Source organism: Cervus elaphus, chromosome 20, assembly GCF_910594005.1.
Source record: "Cervus elaphus chromosome 20, mCerEla1.1, whole genome shotgun sequence".
NCBI classification, from domain to species: domain Eukaryota; kingdom Metazoa; phylum Chordata; class Mammalia; order Artiodactyla; family Cervidae; genus Cervus; species Cervus elaphus.
The window spans coordinates 69,047,635-69,066,341 of record NC_057834.1 but is presented as its reverse complement, the minus strand read 5'-3'; the positions used below and the strand labels follow the sequence as shown (position 1 = coordinate 69,066,341).

Here is an 18,707-nt window from a genome sequence, read left to right as displayed (position 1 = left end):
GGGAACTTTTTTTTTTTTTAATTGACACTATAGGTCGAACTCCTTGATATGTAAATTGCTCTTCTGTTGAGAAATCTAACTGACTATTTTGACTGAATGGAAGGCATATCTTTTTCCTTTTCTTTCTTTCAAACACATTTTCCTTTTCTTCCTCCTTCCCCTTTTACTCTGATTGATTGCTAATGAGAAACTAGAAAATAATATTGAATAAAACTACAATTAAAGAATTAGATATATGTGAATACTATATATCTCACATATGAGATATACGAGATATCTGAGATATATGTGAGATAGATATATATTAGATATATGTGAGAAATATGGAAATTATCTTTAAGCTGTATCTTTATGCATATATAAAAGTTTTTGACTTTTTAAAAGTAAAATTGGCTTATTTAAAAATTATCGTTACCATCTTTTTAAATTCCATATATATGCGTTAGTATACTGTACTGGGGAACACATGTAAATCCATGGCTGATTCATGTCAATGTATGGCAAAAACCACTACAATATTGTAAAGTAATTAGCCTCCAACTAATAAAAATAAATGGAAAAAAAATCATAAAGAAAAAAAAATTAACACATTATTGACAAAAATACTTTCAGTATCTTATTCTACAGAAGGCAGAGGAGCAAGTAGTGTGATAAAGCCATTCATCATAGTCAGATTTAAATTGGCAAAACTCATGCCAAACCTGGGCTCTGTGGAAAATTTCATGGTCAATTAGGTAAATACATGTGTAAAACGGACCCAGCAACAAAGATCATGAAGCCAATTACTGATCATATTTAATTTCATCCCTCTAAGTCCCAGAAACAATTTTTGCCCTCACAGATCTAAGATATCTAAATAAACTGTACAATCACAATATTTAAATGCTATAAAAAGCTTTATAACATTTTATAAGGCAGAGCTGTTAGTTCACAATTATTGTTAGGTTTAGTCTTCACATCTTACAAGTTTTCAAGAAACCCCAGCTACAGTGTTTTTCACGATAGGACAATGGACATAAGTACATAATTTTAAGTATGTATTTTTCTATTTGAAATAGAAATTTGAGGCACATGGTTAGTTGTTTGCATTTGTGCAAGATTCAATTTATATTATAGAAAACTCGCTGACTAGTGTTCCATTCAGGAGCATTCTGTCCTACCATTTTATGCATGTCTGTATTCAAACTAGAATAGTATTAAATGAACCTTTTATATTTTAAATATTCAAGAGCTTTATATTCAAAATTTCTTTTCTTGCTGTCAAACTAGCTTGCCTAAAGGCAAGGTAAGATCAAGTTAGACTCTCAAAGGTAGAATTAAATTTTATCATGGCATCCATCATAATATACAGTTTGCTTAATATGCAAATAAAGAGTATATGGAGTCAAAGAATAAAGGATTTTTAGGCAGTGTGTGAAATCTAAGGGACTACTTTTATAGAATAGATTCCTTTTAAATTTACATTTCCATCATTTTAATGAAAACACAGGGTAAACAAATTGTAATAGAAATGTTTTAAGTTACCATTTTTCACTCAATTTTTCTTCTACTGGGTTATTTTTCATGACAGCTCTTTATTTAAAACTAATAAAAATAGAAGAGAAGAAATAAAATAAATATAAAGAAATCATTACCTCAGCCTTTCTGGAGAGTTCCATCCAGTCATTTCTGTTGTAACTGCACATGATGCTAGCAATCACAATCTTTAAAAAGAGAAAGGAAAGAAAAATTAGTTCAAATAGTTTTGTCTTTGTACACAGGGGTCTATTTTATTTATATATATATGTTTATAATGGTAAATTATATCATAAAAATTAGTTTTCCATCTGCTGAAAGAAATCAGTAAATTACAGCATGGAATTATAGTGAAGCAAAGGATAAGATCTGCGGCTTCAGACTTAGGTTAGAGACTTTCTCATTTACTGTCTTTGAATGCTTGAGCAAGTGACTTAACTTTCTGATCCTCAGCATTGTCATTTTTAAAATGGAGATAATAATACTGACTTTGCCAACCTCAAAAAGTGATAGTGAGAATTACATGAACTTGCGTATGCAAAAAGAGTTGTTTAAGTTATATAATGATGGAGTGTGTGTGTACTCAGTCATGTCCAACTCTTTGTAGCCCCATGGACTGCAGCCCAGCAGGCTCCTTTGTCCATGGGTTCTTTCAGGCAGGAATACTGGAGCAGGTTGCCATTTCCTACTCCAGGAGATCTTCTTGACCCAGGGAATGAACCCTGGTCTTCGGCATCTCCTGAAGTGGTAGACAGATTCTTTACCACTGAGCCACCTAGGAAGTCCATAATGATGTAGAAATATTTATTAATGTAATTACTGGTATAGCTAAAAGGTTTCAAGGTATGGAAAGGAAATAAATTAATGTCTTCTTCAATCATACCTTACTATAATATGGATAATTACACCTTACATATTCAGAGTGAATTATAGTTCTAAAGTTTGTTAAATATTGATTATTTAACTACAGTATTACAGTATGTTATAATGGAGGCTTCATGGAGTAGTAGTTACTAGTATCTGCTCTGAAGCCAGAATGTCTAGATTAGAGTTCAGACTCTATCACTAACTGTGTGGTCCTGGACAAGACATTTAATTTCCTCATTGGTTAAATATGGATAACACTACTATCTACTTGCTGCTGTTGTGTCTGACTCTTTTGCAACCCCATGAACTATAGCCCACCAGGCTCCTCTGTTCGTGGCATTTTCCAGGCAAGAATACTCTAGTGGTTGCCATTTCTTTCTCCAGCAGATCTTCCTGACCTAGGGATAGAACCCATGTCTCCTGCATTGGCAGGGCCTTTACGACTGAGCCACCAGGGAAACCCACTATCTACTTAGAAAAGTAATAATCAAATTGCTAAGAGTTTATGGCTTTAATAATGTACCAGGTAATGTTTTAATGTATTTTATCCTATTAACTTACTTAATCATTCTCAAATTATTCTTCCCATTTTACAGATGAAGATGCTGAGGTACTGAGACACAAAGGTTTCAGAGCTAATAAACAGCAGAGCCAGGACTCAGACCCAGAAATTTAACTGAGAATCTGTGCTTTTAGCCATTAGTTTTTGCTGGCCTAATGCAAATATTCAGTATATGTCAGTAATTACTTTCTATAATTACCATTTAAAGACTATGAGATCATGACACAAAGTCTGTGCCAAATCTAAAGCCACAGAGTCTAGTGGAAGAGTCCACTAAAAGGCCCTGGACTCTCACCACAAGCAGCTTTTTTTTTTTTTTTTTTTTTTGCCTTACAAAAAAACAAAGATGTGATGAACAAGTCAGATGAATGCTTTTATCAGTAAGAGAAAGAAAATAAGCTATAATCATACAGGAGAGAGTTCTGAATACTAGAGCTCTAAATACTGAATAAGCCTGTCCTTAACGCTGGGTCAATTTTTTCCTGATAGACTATGATCCTCCATGGGTGCCTGGATTGCTCTGCACCATTCATCATTTTATCTACAATAACCAGCATGATGTTTGGCACATAGTAGAATTGATTGAATAAATGTACGAGGTCACTAAAGGTTTAGGAACAGAGAGTTGCATTTTCAGTTTATCCTTTTAAGATTAAGCAGATATGAACACCATGAGTTAGAGAAGGGAAAAAATAAACAATTGGTGAAAACTTTGGCAAATGATTATTGTATGATTCAGAGAGAAGAGTGAGCAGAACTGTTGTGAATGCTGGTCTTGGTGACAGAGAAAGGGTCAGATGTCAAAATACACAGAAACTGTGTGTATTAAGATGGAAAAAGAAGAATCAGGAGATCTGAGAGGCTGACTGTGAGTGACTGAGAAAATCTTACAACTTTAGTCAGACAAAAGTAAGATGATGCTGAAAAAAAAAAAAAAAAAGTAAGATGATGCTGAGCAAAAAGGAAGCCAGGAGAAACAGTGTATTCAAACAGATTCCTATGTAGAGAGAGGAACAGAGAAAAGTAAAAGTAGATGATGAATAGAGGAAGAAAATTAAGAATGCATGATTGTTTTCTTATTGAGTTTAGGATTCAACTTTTGTGTAGCTTTTAAGAACTGGGGAGGAAAAAAAAATGTAAGAATGACCCTTGGCCTTTTCTACAGGTGCTGAAAGAAAGTGAAAAGTCAACTTCCAAACTTGCCCATCTGCAAGCAAGAAAGGGTCTCCAGCATAATTATGCATCTTCAATACACTCTTTCTGCCATTTTTACATGCTATAAAATCTGACGTTATTCTCCCCACCCTCCAGTTAGAAAACAGACCAGGGAGAAATTCTCCAGAGAGGTACCAGACCTTCAGGGACTACACTATTACCTCCTCTTGAATATTCCTTGCATGTAAAAGAGGGGGACTTCATTTGAAATGAAAACCAATTGGGATGAGGGCTGGGGGCAGGTGGACAGATCCTACTGTCCTCAGTGGCCTCGAGGTCAAGTCAACAAATACATCTTTTTTTATTTTTTAAATTTATTTATTTTAATTGGAGGCTAATTACTTTACAATATTGTAGTGGTTTTTGCCATACATTGACATCAATCAGCCATGGGTTTACATGTGTTTCCCATTCTGAACCCCCCTCCCACTTCCCTCCCCATCGCATCCCTTTGGGTCATCCCAGTGCACCAGCCCTGAGCACCCTGTCTCATGCATCAAACCTGGACTGGCGATCTGTTTCACATATGATAATATACATGTTTCAATGCTATTTTCTCAGATCAGCCCATCCTCGCCTTCTCCCACAGAGTCCAAAGACTGTTCTATAAAGAAAGGTCAATCTAAGGATTTAGGGAAGGAGCAGACTCCCCGAGCTTGCTGGTAAAATGTCAAGAGCAAGGTTAGATTCAAAGATTCAGACTGAAAAAAATGACTTTAGCATTAGATACTGATTCTGTGGTGAAAGAGACAAACAGTAGAACTAGGTTTTTAGGGAGTTCTATTCAAAACCAAGAAACACAGACAAAAAACAAAAACCAAACTTGCCTCCAGTTATGACAAAGTAACGCTCAAGTTTATACTCCCATATAAATATGAAGTGACTGCTAAATGAGGATGGCATCCTCCTCCCCAGTGTTCCATTCAGGCGCCACAGAGGACAACAGGGACGATCCTTCTAGTGGGCAGGGTCCAGGTGGGCAGATGGGCTGACCAAGGAAGCCACTTCCGGGAAAGCAAGGTTCACTGGCCCTGACAACTGGATATGATAGATGTTCTCAAGTAGGGACTAACATAGTTCCTCTTTACTAAATGGTGATTTTTATTTTGACAAAGCTGTTTTTTCTTCAAATATATATTGATTGTGCCTGGATTGGTTAGAATCATCATTCACCTTTTAAGTCCCCAAGATTATGAGGAGTACATTTGGGCTTGATAGAGAGAAGTAAATAACACTCAGAGAACTGTCCTGGACATTGAGAACATTGGTGCCATCAAATGCCTAGGAACGCAGTGACTGGGTATGATTTGGGGCATGCTGTCCTTGGGGAGGGGTGGCCACAGGTGGGAGAGATAGATTATGCTGAGCAGACAGAAGTTTTGTGTGCTCTGAATAGCTAAGCACCACCCTGTTCCTCATCTTCAAAAAACAGACTCTACCTTCTTACCCAAAAAGCTGGGAAAATATCTCCAACAGGGTTAATCACAGTAATCAGCTACTCTACTCTCATTGAAGTCCTTCAGTTGAGCTGGGGAGATAAAGACTTTTTTCCTCTTTGGTCCCTAAACTGGAATAAAGTGTGTTCATAGCAGCTAGTAATCAGTGACGGATTCCTTACTTACCCAAGCCAACCCTCCCACTCCCACTCAAAGCTAGCTGCACTAGGATGATAAAAAGCAGAGGCAAAGCAAAGTAGAGATGCAAGATGGAGACACGGTTCTGTCACTTTTAAGTCTGGTGTACCACTAACATGCCTGTTCAAGTGAACCAATAAATATCACATTTGACTTGAGAAAACTCAAGTTATATTCTGGTTTCTATCACTGACAGTCTTGACAATTACTACATGCAAAACTAAAACTGTCACTTTTAAAATAACTTCCTAAGCATTTTTTTTCTGTCAAGTAAATTTAAAGGAAAAATAACTTTATACCTTATTTTTAAAGGCTAAATTATCTAAGAAGTCTAAATATCTTTATCTAAAATCAAAGGATGGTTCGTGAAAATATATGTTGACATTCTATTTCAGAGGAATAAAGATGACCCCAAATCATTTTATTCCAAGGATTTTTCAAAAAGCCAGGCTAAAACACATCAACAGTAAAAAAACACTGAACAGAATTTAATCTTTCTTTGAGGATTAGAAAGCCCTTCCGTGTTTTGCAGTGCTTGGTTTTTAATCAAGCAAAGGAAGACAGGTTACTTTTTTCTTATGGAAAAAAAGAGTTAATGTATATTTTATATTGTGAAACATTATGAAAAGTTACTAGAAATGAATACCCAATGAAACATTTTTAAAACACAGCAACATTGCCCTATATTTCATTTAATTTATGCCATTTCTAATGCCCCTTTTTATGGCTTATATTTTAAAACACATAAAAACCAAATGCTATAGTTTTAACTAATCCTACATTTTATGAACATTTTAAGAGTCAAGTGAGAGACTCAAACAATATTAGTTAATCACTTAGTATGAAAACTGAGTACCTACTGTAGTAGGCACTAAATGACATATAGAGGAGTTTAAGACACTGATTCAGAGTCTTTGATTATTCAACAATCAGTATTTCTTTGAGACCTATGTGCCAGTATCTGTAACTCTAAAGTGATGAAGGAAACAGGGAAAGTCCCTACATTTTTAGGAGGGGAAAAAAGTCATTAAAGAATACATTATTTGGACTATTTTCGGTTCAAGATTTAAAAACATTACAGGTGAGCAAGATGGAGAATCATAGGGATGCATAAAGCCACATTAGATGAGTTGCATTCCAGGTACAGGAACTCTGGAGTAGGAGTGATCATGATACACTTAAAAATAGAAGGCCTTTGTCACTGGTGCTTCATGACAGGGCAAGAAGAGTGCAAAAGGAAATGGAAGAAGAAGGAAGCAGTCATTTCTCTGGGAGCTGAAACCTGTGGGAGTGAGGGTATTTTTTACAGGGGTAATGGGGCTTCCCTGGCAGCTTAGTGGTAAAGAATTCACCCGCCATGCAGGAGACACAGGAGATGCCAGTTCCATCCCTGGGTGGGGAAAATCCCTTGGAGAAGGGCATGGCTACCTACTCCAGTATTCTTGCCTGGAAAATCCTATGTAGCCTGGTGGGTTACAGTCCATGGGGTCGCAAAGAGTAGGACACAACTGAAATGACTCAGCACACACGTATGCATGCATATGGGAGGTACCAGGAGACCACTGAAAGGTTTAAGAAAGAGTAATAAAATGATCTGATTTACATTTTTAAAAGATGCTGGCTACTTTATAGGGGAACGGAATGAGGGGGCTGTAGGGTAAAAGCGGACAGTCCAGTTAAGTTGAAATAACATGACTTGTGTAATATTCATGGAAATGGCCAGACATGGAAATCTGAGCTAGAAGGGTCAATGGTTATACTCAGGAGATGAGAAAAAAGAAGAAATTAAGGATGATCCCTAGATTATTGGCTTGAACCACTGAATGTAACATAGATGCTTCACTGAGATGGGACAAAGCCTAGTGCAATTATAAGTCAGGAACTGTTAAGATGTTTGACTTTAATATATTACATATAAAATATTTAACAAACTATTAGTGATGACATCACTTGTGACACTGGATACATGACTATAGAATTCACTAAAGAAGTTAGGGTTGAAAGTGAATATTTTAAGACTTCATCATTAATGGTATTTAAAAGCCACCTGGCTTAGTGACTTTACAAACAGAATAGAAAAAAACAAGACAAAATGAAAGAGATGAGGATTGACCTAGAGTCACATTAGAATGTGGTGTCACAAACGCCAAGAGGGGAAAATGTTCCATAAAGAAAGGAGAAATTTATGAGGATGGGTGCTTCTGAGAGCTGATGTAAGAAAACAGAGAAGTGTCCAGAGGATTTGGCAATACAGATGCCACTGGTAACCTTTACAAGAGAACTGTCAGTGAAGCAGGGAGGACAGATAGTCAGACTATAGTAGACTGAATAAAGAGAACATGAAGGAATTAGGGAAGCGATACACAAAGCCTTCTAATAGTTTTGGTGGGCTTGCTGAAAGAGAAATGAGACAGTAAATGAAGGGCTGTGGGAGGGAAAGTGAGAGTTTGTTCTTTTTTTTAATGGGCTATATATTACATATGTTTTTATACCGGTGGAAGTGACATGGAAAAGAGGAGGCAACTGTTGAAAAGCCAAGAGGTGATGATGAATCTACCACATAAGTAGAGAATGTAAACTGTGCAAGGAGCAGAGGCATTGTTTCCAGCCTAACAATGTTAAAAGTCAGAATAGACAGAAAACAGGAATGGATGTAGTTGAGTTTACAGATTTGGTGTGGAAAAGATGAAATTATCTTCCATGATGTTTAGATTTTCTTTACCGTGTAACAGATGAGGTCTCCTACTGATAGTTAAGAGAAGTAGAGACAGAGGTTTAGAAGGATGAGAGGGAGATGAAAGTATTCACCTAGACATCTAAGAAAATGGGAACAAAAATTTACCAAGGGGTTATGGTAAGATTACTAGGCTAGAAAGGCAAAAATATTTAATCAGTATATGTTTTTGTAAAATGAAATTAGTAAAAGGACAGTATAGTTTAGAAAATTAGAACAAAGAAGAGAGCTCTCTTTACACGGCTGACCATAAAACAGGTTTTATAAATTACTTTAAAGTTGAAACTCATCTTATCAAGATGTTTTTTGTTGCTTCAGTCACTAAAATTTGATTCATTCCATAAGAGGGCATTCTTATATCTAATTCTGTTGTTGAGAGAATACTTTTAAATTGCAGTTTTACATAGTTTTGACATTCACTTTGACTAATGCATATAGCCTAAAATTACAATGTGTAAACATTCAATTTCTATTAAACATTAATGTTCTAAAGCATATAAAATGCCAACTATAATAGTTTATGAATCAGATTTTGTGTTGTTTCTCCCTGAAAAAGACTTCATAGGTTAAAAAAAAACAGGACACTTACTCCACAGCAAGAAAAAATAGTGCTAAATGGCTTCAACTGTCATCCTTCAAAGCTTTAAATTAAAGAATCACATTTCCTGGTCAAATTATTTTTTATATAATTCATTTCCTTATGGAATAAGTAAAATGATTTTATTAAGCATTTTTTTCAAGCTGAATGACAATGAAGTCTGCATGTCAAAAATTAAGGTGAAGAACAATATAAAACTTCCAAGTTTTATCTTTGGCCGTCTCGTCAAATTTCTAAGCATGTGCAGTCTATGATTACAACACAGGTTCGGAAATACTATTTTGGTATTCTGTAATCATTCTGTGATGTACAATGGAAATTTAGTCAACAGTTCAGCTTCAAGACAACCTAAAGTTTTTAGTAGGGAAAAACTGGCAAAGTGCAAAGTGACAAAGGGGAACAGTGTAACAAGTAGTCAAGTTAGGTTTTCTCAAACAATTTAACAAAATCTTTCCTAACACTACAGGGATTATACTACATTGAGGAGGAAAAATAACATGGGACATGTGATTTTCAAAGACATTTAAACAAAAAAAAAAGTTCATTAAATATTAATTAACTGTAAAACATTCAAATTGTAAATGTTCTTTATGCCATTATATGAATATAGTGAAAATGAGATTGGTACAATTTTCCTGAAATGTACACATTGAGAGAAGAACATTAAGAGTAAAACTCACAAGCTCTTCAAATTTTATATGGTTATTGCTAACTTAATGGTTGCAAATGAGAATAGTACTCTTGGAGTTCTTCTTTATATTATTTTAAAATTTAGTGTTTTCTTTCTTTGCTTATTTTGGGACATACACATATCTTGCTTATACAACTATTTCTAATATGTAAAAGTCATGTTCAAAGTTACAGAATGTGCACAAAGTTTTCATAGAGAAACGTGTACCCCAATGTTCATCGCAGCACTGTTTATAATAGCCAGGACATGGAAGCAACCTAGATGTCCATCAGCAGACGAATGGATAAGGAAGCTGTGGTACATGTACACAATGGAATATTATTCAGGCATTAAAAAGAATACATTTGAATCAATTCTAATGAGGTGGATGAAACTGGAGCCTATTATACAGAGTGAAGTAAGCCAGAAAGAAAAACACCAATACAGTATACTAACGCATATATATGGAATTTAGAAAGATGGTAACGGTAACCCTATATGCGAGACAGCAAAAGAGACACAGATGTATAGAACAGTCTTTTGGACTCTGTGGGAGAAGGTGAGGGTGGGATGATCAGAGAATAGCATGGAAACATGTGTATTATCATATGTGAAACAGATAGCCAGTCCAGGTTCGATGCATGAGACAGGCTGCTCAGGGCTGGTGCACTAGGATGACCCAGAGGGACGGGATGGAGAGGGAAGCGGGAGGGGTGTTCAGGATGGGAACACATGTAAATCCATGGCTGATTCATGTCAATGTATGGCAAAGACCACTACAATATTGTAAAGTAATTAGCCTCCAATTAAAATAAAATAAAGCAATATGAGCAAAAAATTAAAAAAGAAAAAAGAAAATCAGAGATGTTTTCCACTGGAACAAGAAATGAACAACTGGAGACTACTCAGAAACTACAGTAACTGCTGTTTTTTCCTCTTCTTTTGATCACTTCTTACTAGTTTTTGGGCTTCCCTTGCAGCTCAACTGGTAAAGTATCCACCTGCAATGCAGGAGACCTGGGTTTGATCCCTGGGTTGGGAAAATCCCCTGGAGAAGGGAAAGGCTACCCACTCCAGTATTCTGGCCTGGAGAATTCCATGGACTGTACAGTACAAGGGGTTGCAAATAGTCGGACACGTTTGACTGCCTTTCACTTTTACTTTACTAGTTTTTTATCTAATTTTCATCCCCTTTGTATCTAGAAACTGATCTACCATTGGTCACCAGTTACAAAAATTAGATACTTTTCAGCCCAAACCTTTACCAGAACTCTTTCCAGCACTGAGGTGGTTAACCACCTCCAGCTTCCTGATTGAAACCCTCCTCATGTGGGCTCTTGAGATACATCCTTTCATCCTTATTGTTCCTATTTTTGCTATTCCTTCTCAGCCTCGTCTGCCCCTGACCGTCTTTTACATGTTAACGTCCCCAGGTTGTACTCATGGTCCTCTTTTAGCATTGTTTCATGCACATCCCTTAGACATCATATTCATAATGATTTCAGGTAATACCTATATGTAGAAACTTCAGAAATGCCTCCAACCTATGTCTTTCTCCTGAGTATAAGAACAGCATATTCAACTACCTTAAAGAACCTACATTCAACTTGCCCAAAATCAAACTTAAACTTCTCCACCCAGAATTTGCATTCTCTCTCCATTAAATATGCTTATACTCTATGCTTTTGTTCCAAGTTAGAAAATTAGATTTTCTTTCTACATTTCTCTCAGTGCCTACATCCAACTATTTCCAAATACTCTCTAGTCCACAGGTTTTCAAAGTTGCCTGAGCACTGAAATCATCTGGAGAGTTAAAAACATAACTCCTACATTTGTATGTATTTAGGCCCAGACATCAGAGTTTTCTCAAGGACCTCCAGGTAATTCTAACCTGCAGGAAAGCTTGAGAAGTATTGCTCTAATTTACTCCTCAAATATCTCTTCTAGGTGTCTCTGACTCTTTCATCATAACTGCTTTAGTTAAGATGTTCACGCTTGCTCCCCTGGATTACTGAAATAGATTCCTATTAGTTTCCCATCTCTGATATCAGCCTAAGCCATCTGCCAGATCTATCTAAAGAGACAAACCTGATCATATCACACTTCTGCTTCAAATCTGACTTCAAGATAAAAATCCAACTCTTTAATATGCTATACAAGACCACAATGCAACATTTGTTTCAACCACAAAGAATTAAATACTTTGTTTCCTGAACGTAATATGTATTCTGTATTCTCTTGACCATATGTCTATTCTTTTTGTTTGAATGAATAAGGAATGGTCCCTGTGCTCTAGGAGCATATGGTATAATAAAGCAGACATATGTAAATTGATACAAAAATAATTATAGTGTATGAAACAGCATACAGTGAGAGCAGAAAGGAAAGAGTGGTTATTTGTACCTGTGTGAATCAGGGAAGGTCTCATAGAACAGTAACTCTTAACTGATTCTGAAATCATACATGAGTATTTATTGGAAACCGATTAGAATAAAACAGCCAAGACTACTCCACTTGTACTAAGCAGCAGAAACAAAGGCAAGGTGTGTTGCCTTTAAGGAATATGCTCTGTTTAAGGACTCTCAAGAAGTTCAGTTAGCTTTGGGGGAAATGAATGGCTTCACTTCATGGGCAATGGAGTTGCAAACATAGGTAGAAGCCAGGTTTATTCAAGCAAGGGGCTAAAACAATGGTTTCTAATCAGGTGATCATTTGGCTTTGAATTTTAGATTATTCGGCCTAGCAAATCCCTGCTCTTCTTTTGGACATTACCTCTCCTAGGAAGGCTTACTTGTTCACCCTTCCCTCTCTTTGTCAGGCACCCCTCTTCTGACATCCCACAGCATCCTTTGCATTTCTTTATCATAACATTTGTTATACTGTATTAAATTGGTGTTTCTACGTTTTTCAAAAGATGACCAAAGTTTAGTTGGTTAGAGCCCATATTTTTCATCACTGTATTGCTAGCATCTAGCTGTTGCTATTTTTCAGTCACTAAGTGATGTCCAACTCTTTGCGAACCCATGGACTGCAGTACACCAGATTCCTCTGTCCTTCACTATCTCCCAGAGCTTGCTCAAACTTATCTCCATCGAGTTGGTGATGCTGTCTAATAATCTCATCCTCTGCCACCCCCTTCTCCTTTTGCCTTCAACCTTTCCCAGCATCAGGGTCTTTTCCAATGAAAAAACTAGCATCTAGTATTTTACCTTACATTTAATTAGGATTCAAAAAATATTTGCCTCAAAGGAATACTGAAATAGGTAACTGAGATAAGAGATTGAAAGTAACACACTTTGCAAGTAATCCAAGTAGTTAAATAATACATTGCATTACATTTACAATATCTAAATGTAAGTAAATTTTTATAGTCTACAGAGACAATAAGAACAGACAGATGGTTCAAGGTAAGAGTATTCAAGAATCTCTCATACTTAATAAAATGTACTTTATATCAAAGAATAAAAATCATTTATTTATATATTTACACTTAATACACACTTTCACATCTATTATTTAATTTATTTAGCATAATAATTTTGAATGTAGAAAACCTTATATTGAGAATAATGAGCACAGATAATTTATTTTACCAGGGGCAAATAAATCAATAGCAGAGGCAGGGATTAAGCTCTGGTCTTTTGACTCGAAGTTACTCTTGACTACATCAAGACAATACCATATTGATTTCCCATCCTTTCAATTTACATTAGAGATTCTAGTTGATTTTGTGTTCTCAGTCCTCTTGTGGTAAATCATTTGAACAAAGGTGTGCCTTCTCTGCACTCATACCCCTCTGCAATGTAGTGTGTTAGTTGCTCAGTCGTGTCTGACTCTTTGGGACCCCATGGACTGTAGCCAGCCAGGCTCCTCTATCCATGGAATTCTCCAGGCAAGCATACTAGAGTGGGTTGCCTTTCCCTTCTCCAGGGGATCTTCCCAACCCAGGGATGGAACCCAGTTCTCCCACATTGCAGGCAGATTCTTTACCAGCTGAGCCTCCAGGGAAGCCACTGCAATGTAAATGTGCAGCGACTCTTTAAGTGGGGGATTTACTTACCTGCCTCTTGAATCTGGGCTTTGTAACTTGTTTCAACCAACAGAATATGGCAGAAGTGATGCTGTGCCAGTATCAAGCCACAGCTTGAAAGAGGCCTGTCCTCCTTTTCTGTTTACTCTCTTAAAATCCTGCCTAGTCGTGTGATCAAGTAAGCATGGCCTGCTGAAGGATCAGAGATCACACGGAACAGGGAAGAGCCAGCCAGCTGAGGCTACTTGGGACCAGTCAGCCCATCGCCCACCCGGAAGCTGACTATAGATGGAGCAAGACAAGCTGAGACCAGAAGAACCACGGTTTAGCTCAACCCAAATCACTCACATGCATGCAGAATTGTGAATTAAATTAAGAGTTGTTTCAAGCAACTAAGTCTGGGGTGTTTTGTTATATAGCCAAAGTTAACTGATACCACTTTTATTAAGTTTAACAATAACAACAGTAAGAAATAGCACTTGCTGTGTACTTGCACGTGCCAAGCACATAGTGTGAGTGAAGTCGCTCAGTCGAGTCCGACTCTTTGCGACCCCGTGGACTGTAGCCTACCAGGCTCCTCCGTCCACGGGATTCTCCAGGCAAGAATACTGGAGTGGGTTACCATTTCCTTCTCCAGGGGATCTTCCCCATCCGGGGATCGAACCCGGATCTCCCGCATTGGAGGCAGACGCTTTAACCTCTGAGCCACCAGGGAAGCCCCAAGTACATGCATTACCTCTAATCATGATGAAGAGAAACTTATCAGTCTGGATTTGCATATATGAAAGAAAAAATGTATTTAAAGAAGTTAAGTAATACTCATGATTGTATAGCTAACAAGAGTAACTATACATCTTGAACTCTCTACCTATAGTATTTTTTCCTCTGAATCATTTTTTGCGTTCCTTAAATACACATTTATAGAAAACCTTGTGGGTTTATTTTTATACTCAGTAGATTTTATTCAATGTGTGTCAATTTTTATTACTTTTATTCTCAGAGACTAACATTATTGCTGTGTTCTTGCTCAATGTATTATTTCAGTGTGACTCTATAAATACCATCTAAGCTAGGATAGGCAGGTGGAACTCCCTAGGAAATCATGAAGTCAAAGGAAGATCAAGTGAGAAAGACCCAATGAGATGATCCGCTGTTTCCTAACCACCTAAAAACATTAAGGAATGAAAATAGGGTAGTACTGGCCCCTTATAATCTGGCTCCAAATCACCTTGCTGTCCCTTATCTTGACCCACCAAACTGAATTCCCTATATCTACTGGCCACCAGATTGTTTTTAGGTTTCCATTCTCTTCTGTGTGCAGATTCTTCTTTTTATAGTCCTCTCCATTCCTCTGACCGTATATCTTCTATTCACTCTTTAAGTTTCTAACACAGAGCTAACTTCTATTCTACTGCACTCAATGATCTCAAAGACAGAACTACTGTCTTTACTGATATCTGAGGGTGATGAATTTGCTTCTCTACTCCAGTTCCTGTCACACTATATCACAAATGTGTGCTTATTTATATCACTGTCTTCCCTTACTCCACTCAATGGAAAAACATGTTACTTTTTATTCACCTTTATTTTCTTATCTTTTGGTTCAGCATTGCATAGCATCTAATGCATTTAACAAATGTCTATGGAAGGAAGGATGTCCTCTTGTTACTTATTATTTGTTAAAAAAAAATTCTAGTTCATCTCTATAAAGATTATAGTACTTGCTGCAATAATGGAGAAAAAGTGCATATATAAAACTACCAAGACTATTATATATTTTTATACCTATAAGCCATTTACTGCCTTCATAGCATGATTTTGACACTGGCTTTAATCTACGATGTCTAACTGGATTTAGGTTGTTAAAGGAAAGTTATGACCAACCTAGACAGCATATTAAAAAGCAGAGACATTACTTTGCCAACAAAAGTTCGTCTAGTCAAGGCTATGGTTTTTCTGATGGTCATGTATGGATGTGAGAGTCGGACTGTAGAAAGCTGAGAGCCGAAAAATTGATGCTTTTGAACTGTGGTGTTGGAAAAGACTTTTCAGAGTCCCTTGGACTGCAAGGAGATCCAACCAGTCCATCCTAAAGGAGATCAGTCCTGGGTGTTCATTGGAAGGACTGATGCTGAAGCTGAAACTCCAATACTTTGGCCACCTCATGCCAAGAGTTGACTCATTGGGAAAGACCCTGATGCTGGGAGGGATTGGGGTCAGGAGAAGGGGATGACAGAGGATGAGATGGCTGGATGGCATCACCGACTCGATGGACATGAGTTTGAGTAAACTCCGGGAGTTGGTGATGGACAGGGAAGCCTGGTGTGCTGCGATTCATGGGGTCGCAAAGAGTTGGACATGACTGAGCAACTGAACTGAACTGGCTGATCACTGTTGACCCTTCATTGAGGTTGCAGTAAGTCAACTGAAGTCATAAAATTTGAATTCCACGTACACAAAAATGTTACCTACATAAAACCTGTGTATGAGATTTGATTTTTCTTCTATTTAAAAGGTCATGATATGTTGCTGTATTGATGTAGTTCACTCAAGGACTTAGCCTTTCAAAGGCACATAAAGGAGTTGATTTGAAATATAAAGTTTCTATATTTCAGTTTAAAACTTTTTCTATTTAGAGGACATAAATATTCACTTAATTAAATACCTTCATAAATTAATAAGGTTAACTAATACCATGTTAAAATGTGACATAGGAATTTGAAGGAAAAAAGAAGTTAAAAATAAAATAATAATAAAGAAACTCTCAAGAAAATTATGTGGAATGGTGAACTACATGAGATAGTCTGGGCACTTCTTCCAATACCAAACATGTAGCACTTGGGTATTACAAAGATTATTTTCTGTAAAGACTTTAAATCCGAAATGAAAATTTTATGTAAATACTAAACATTATTGTAATTGTTTTATGAGATGTAGCTCTTTTGCTCTCATTAACTATGACTGCATGTTTAATGCATGTTCAATTAGATAATCCTGTTGTGTACGATAGTGGTATTGTGTCTTAAGCACTGGATGGTAAGCTTCTGGAGGATGTAGGCTGTGTCTTCCATCTCAGCATATGTCCCTTGTGGGCTGGGACTGCTTGTTCTGTTTACTAATGTACTTGACACATATTAGGAACACAAAGTATTCGTTGAATACAGAAATAAATAAAACAGTTGAAATGCAGTAAGTGTTCGTTAAAAGGAAGGCTTTTAGGAAGTCAGGGACTTTTAAAAACACACAAGTTACTCGTTCCCAACTATGTGCTATTACCTCAGAGAAATGCTACCAGTTCAGTTCAGTTCAGTCGCTCAGTCGTGTCTGACTCTTTGCCACCCCATGGACTGCAGTACGACAGGCTTCCCTGTCCATCACCAACTCCCGGAGCTTACTCAAACTCATGTCCATCGAGTTGGTGATGCCACCCAACCATCTCATTCTCTGTCCCTTCTCTTACTGCCCTCAATCTTTCCCAGCATCAGGGTCTTTTCAAATGAGTCAGTTCTTCACATCAGGTGGCCAAAGTATTGGAGTTTCAGCGTCAGCATCAGTCCTTGCAAAGAATATTCAGGACTGATTTCCTTTAGGATTGATGGTTGGATCTCCTAGCTATCCAAGGGATTCTCAAGAGTCTTCTTCAACACCACAGTTCAAAAGCATCAATTCTTCGGAGCTCAGCTATAGGAATGCTTAAATCCAACTTACTGTGGGATAAGCTGCCCACCCTTGGGGGACTCTGACTCTGCCTCAACCTTCCATATTCTTCTCCAGACACCCACAGGCACTCTCCCATACTTCCCTCCTGTCTCTGTTCAAATGTCATTGCCTCAGTGACACTTTAAGATTGCAAACCATCCCCTCCCAGCTCTATTTTCTTTCCCATGGCACTATTATGTCATTTTATTTAAAATAGTTAATGTCTTTCTCACCTCAGTGGGAATGTATTCTCCACTGGAGGAAGAGTTTGGATACAGAACAGTGAGGTGATTCTACCTACTTGTTAAAGGAATAATCAAATACTAACATATCATTTAGATATGTTTTTGCATCAGCTACCCAATCTATAAAATGGGAATAATTTGATTTACCACACTTATTTCATAGGGATTATTCCAAGAATAACATAATGTTATATACTTGACATGAAATACTTTTCAATGAAATTCAATTATTTTTTATGACTAAGAGAATAATATCATATTCAGATTTGCCATTTTCTACAATTTAGAGTGCAAACAATGACATTTTGAAATAGCACTACACTTTGGTTTTAAACATCCACAGATAAGACTTAAAAACATGCCATTGGAAAGGGTAGAAAGCATCATCTTCATGTGCTCCTCTGATCTTTCGGTAGTATCATATTGTGGGCATATTTGTAAATTAATGTAGTTTAAAAAAAGGAGGCAGATCCATAGAATCAAATTGTATAGATCAATTCACATCTTGTAGATATTTAAAAATTGTTTAGATTTCACTAAAATACTAGGAAATTGACTAATAGCTAGGATACCATTTATTAAATTTTATATTTTTTGGCTTAAATTGCTTTATCAGAATTGAGATTACAATCTTTTTCCTACTCACTCAGAAACAATTCTAAGGACTTTGAGCCTCCGACATGTATGTTTTCTTACTTGGAATATCTAAAGAGGACCAATATTGTAAACAAATTCCATGTTAAAGATAGAGTAGCATGCTGCAATGGGTTGTGATGTTGGCTGAAGAAAGTCTGGAGAGTGGGAGAGGACTTAGGAACCATGCCCTTTCCCTGAGAGGTCTAAGGAACATGCACTCTAGACCACAAAGCTGGAAGCATTTCTTCTCACCCATGCTCTGCGGGAGAAACATGCATCTCCATTGCTCCTGTCTTTCCCCT

The 18,707-nt window shown here is 36.9% G+C and overlaps 1 protein-coding gene and 1 non-coding gene across 3 annotated transcripts in view; both read right to left on the bottom strand.

Moving 5' to 3' along the window:
* Window positions 1–18,707, bottom strand: part of DPYD (dihydropyrimidine dehydrogenase) — an 880,709-nt gene that overhangs the window by 306,398 nt on the left and 555,604 nt on the right. For both annotated transcript variants that reach the window (XM_043876118.1, XM_043876119.1), the window contains exon 15: window positions 1,635–1,703. In XM_043876118.1, coding sequence (XP_043732053.1) covers window positions 1,635–1,703 — 69 coding nt within the window. The remainder of the gene's footprint in view (window positions 1–1,634; window positions 1,704–18,707) is intronic.
* Window positions 14,469–14,540, bottom strand: TRNAW-CCA. Its single transcript has one exon. It is a non-coding gene; the product is annotated as a tRNA-Trp (tRNA).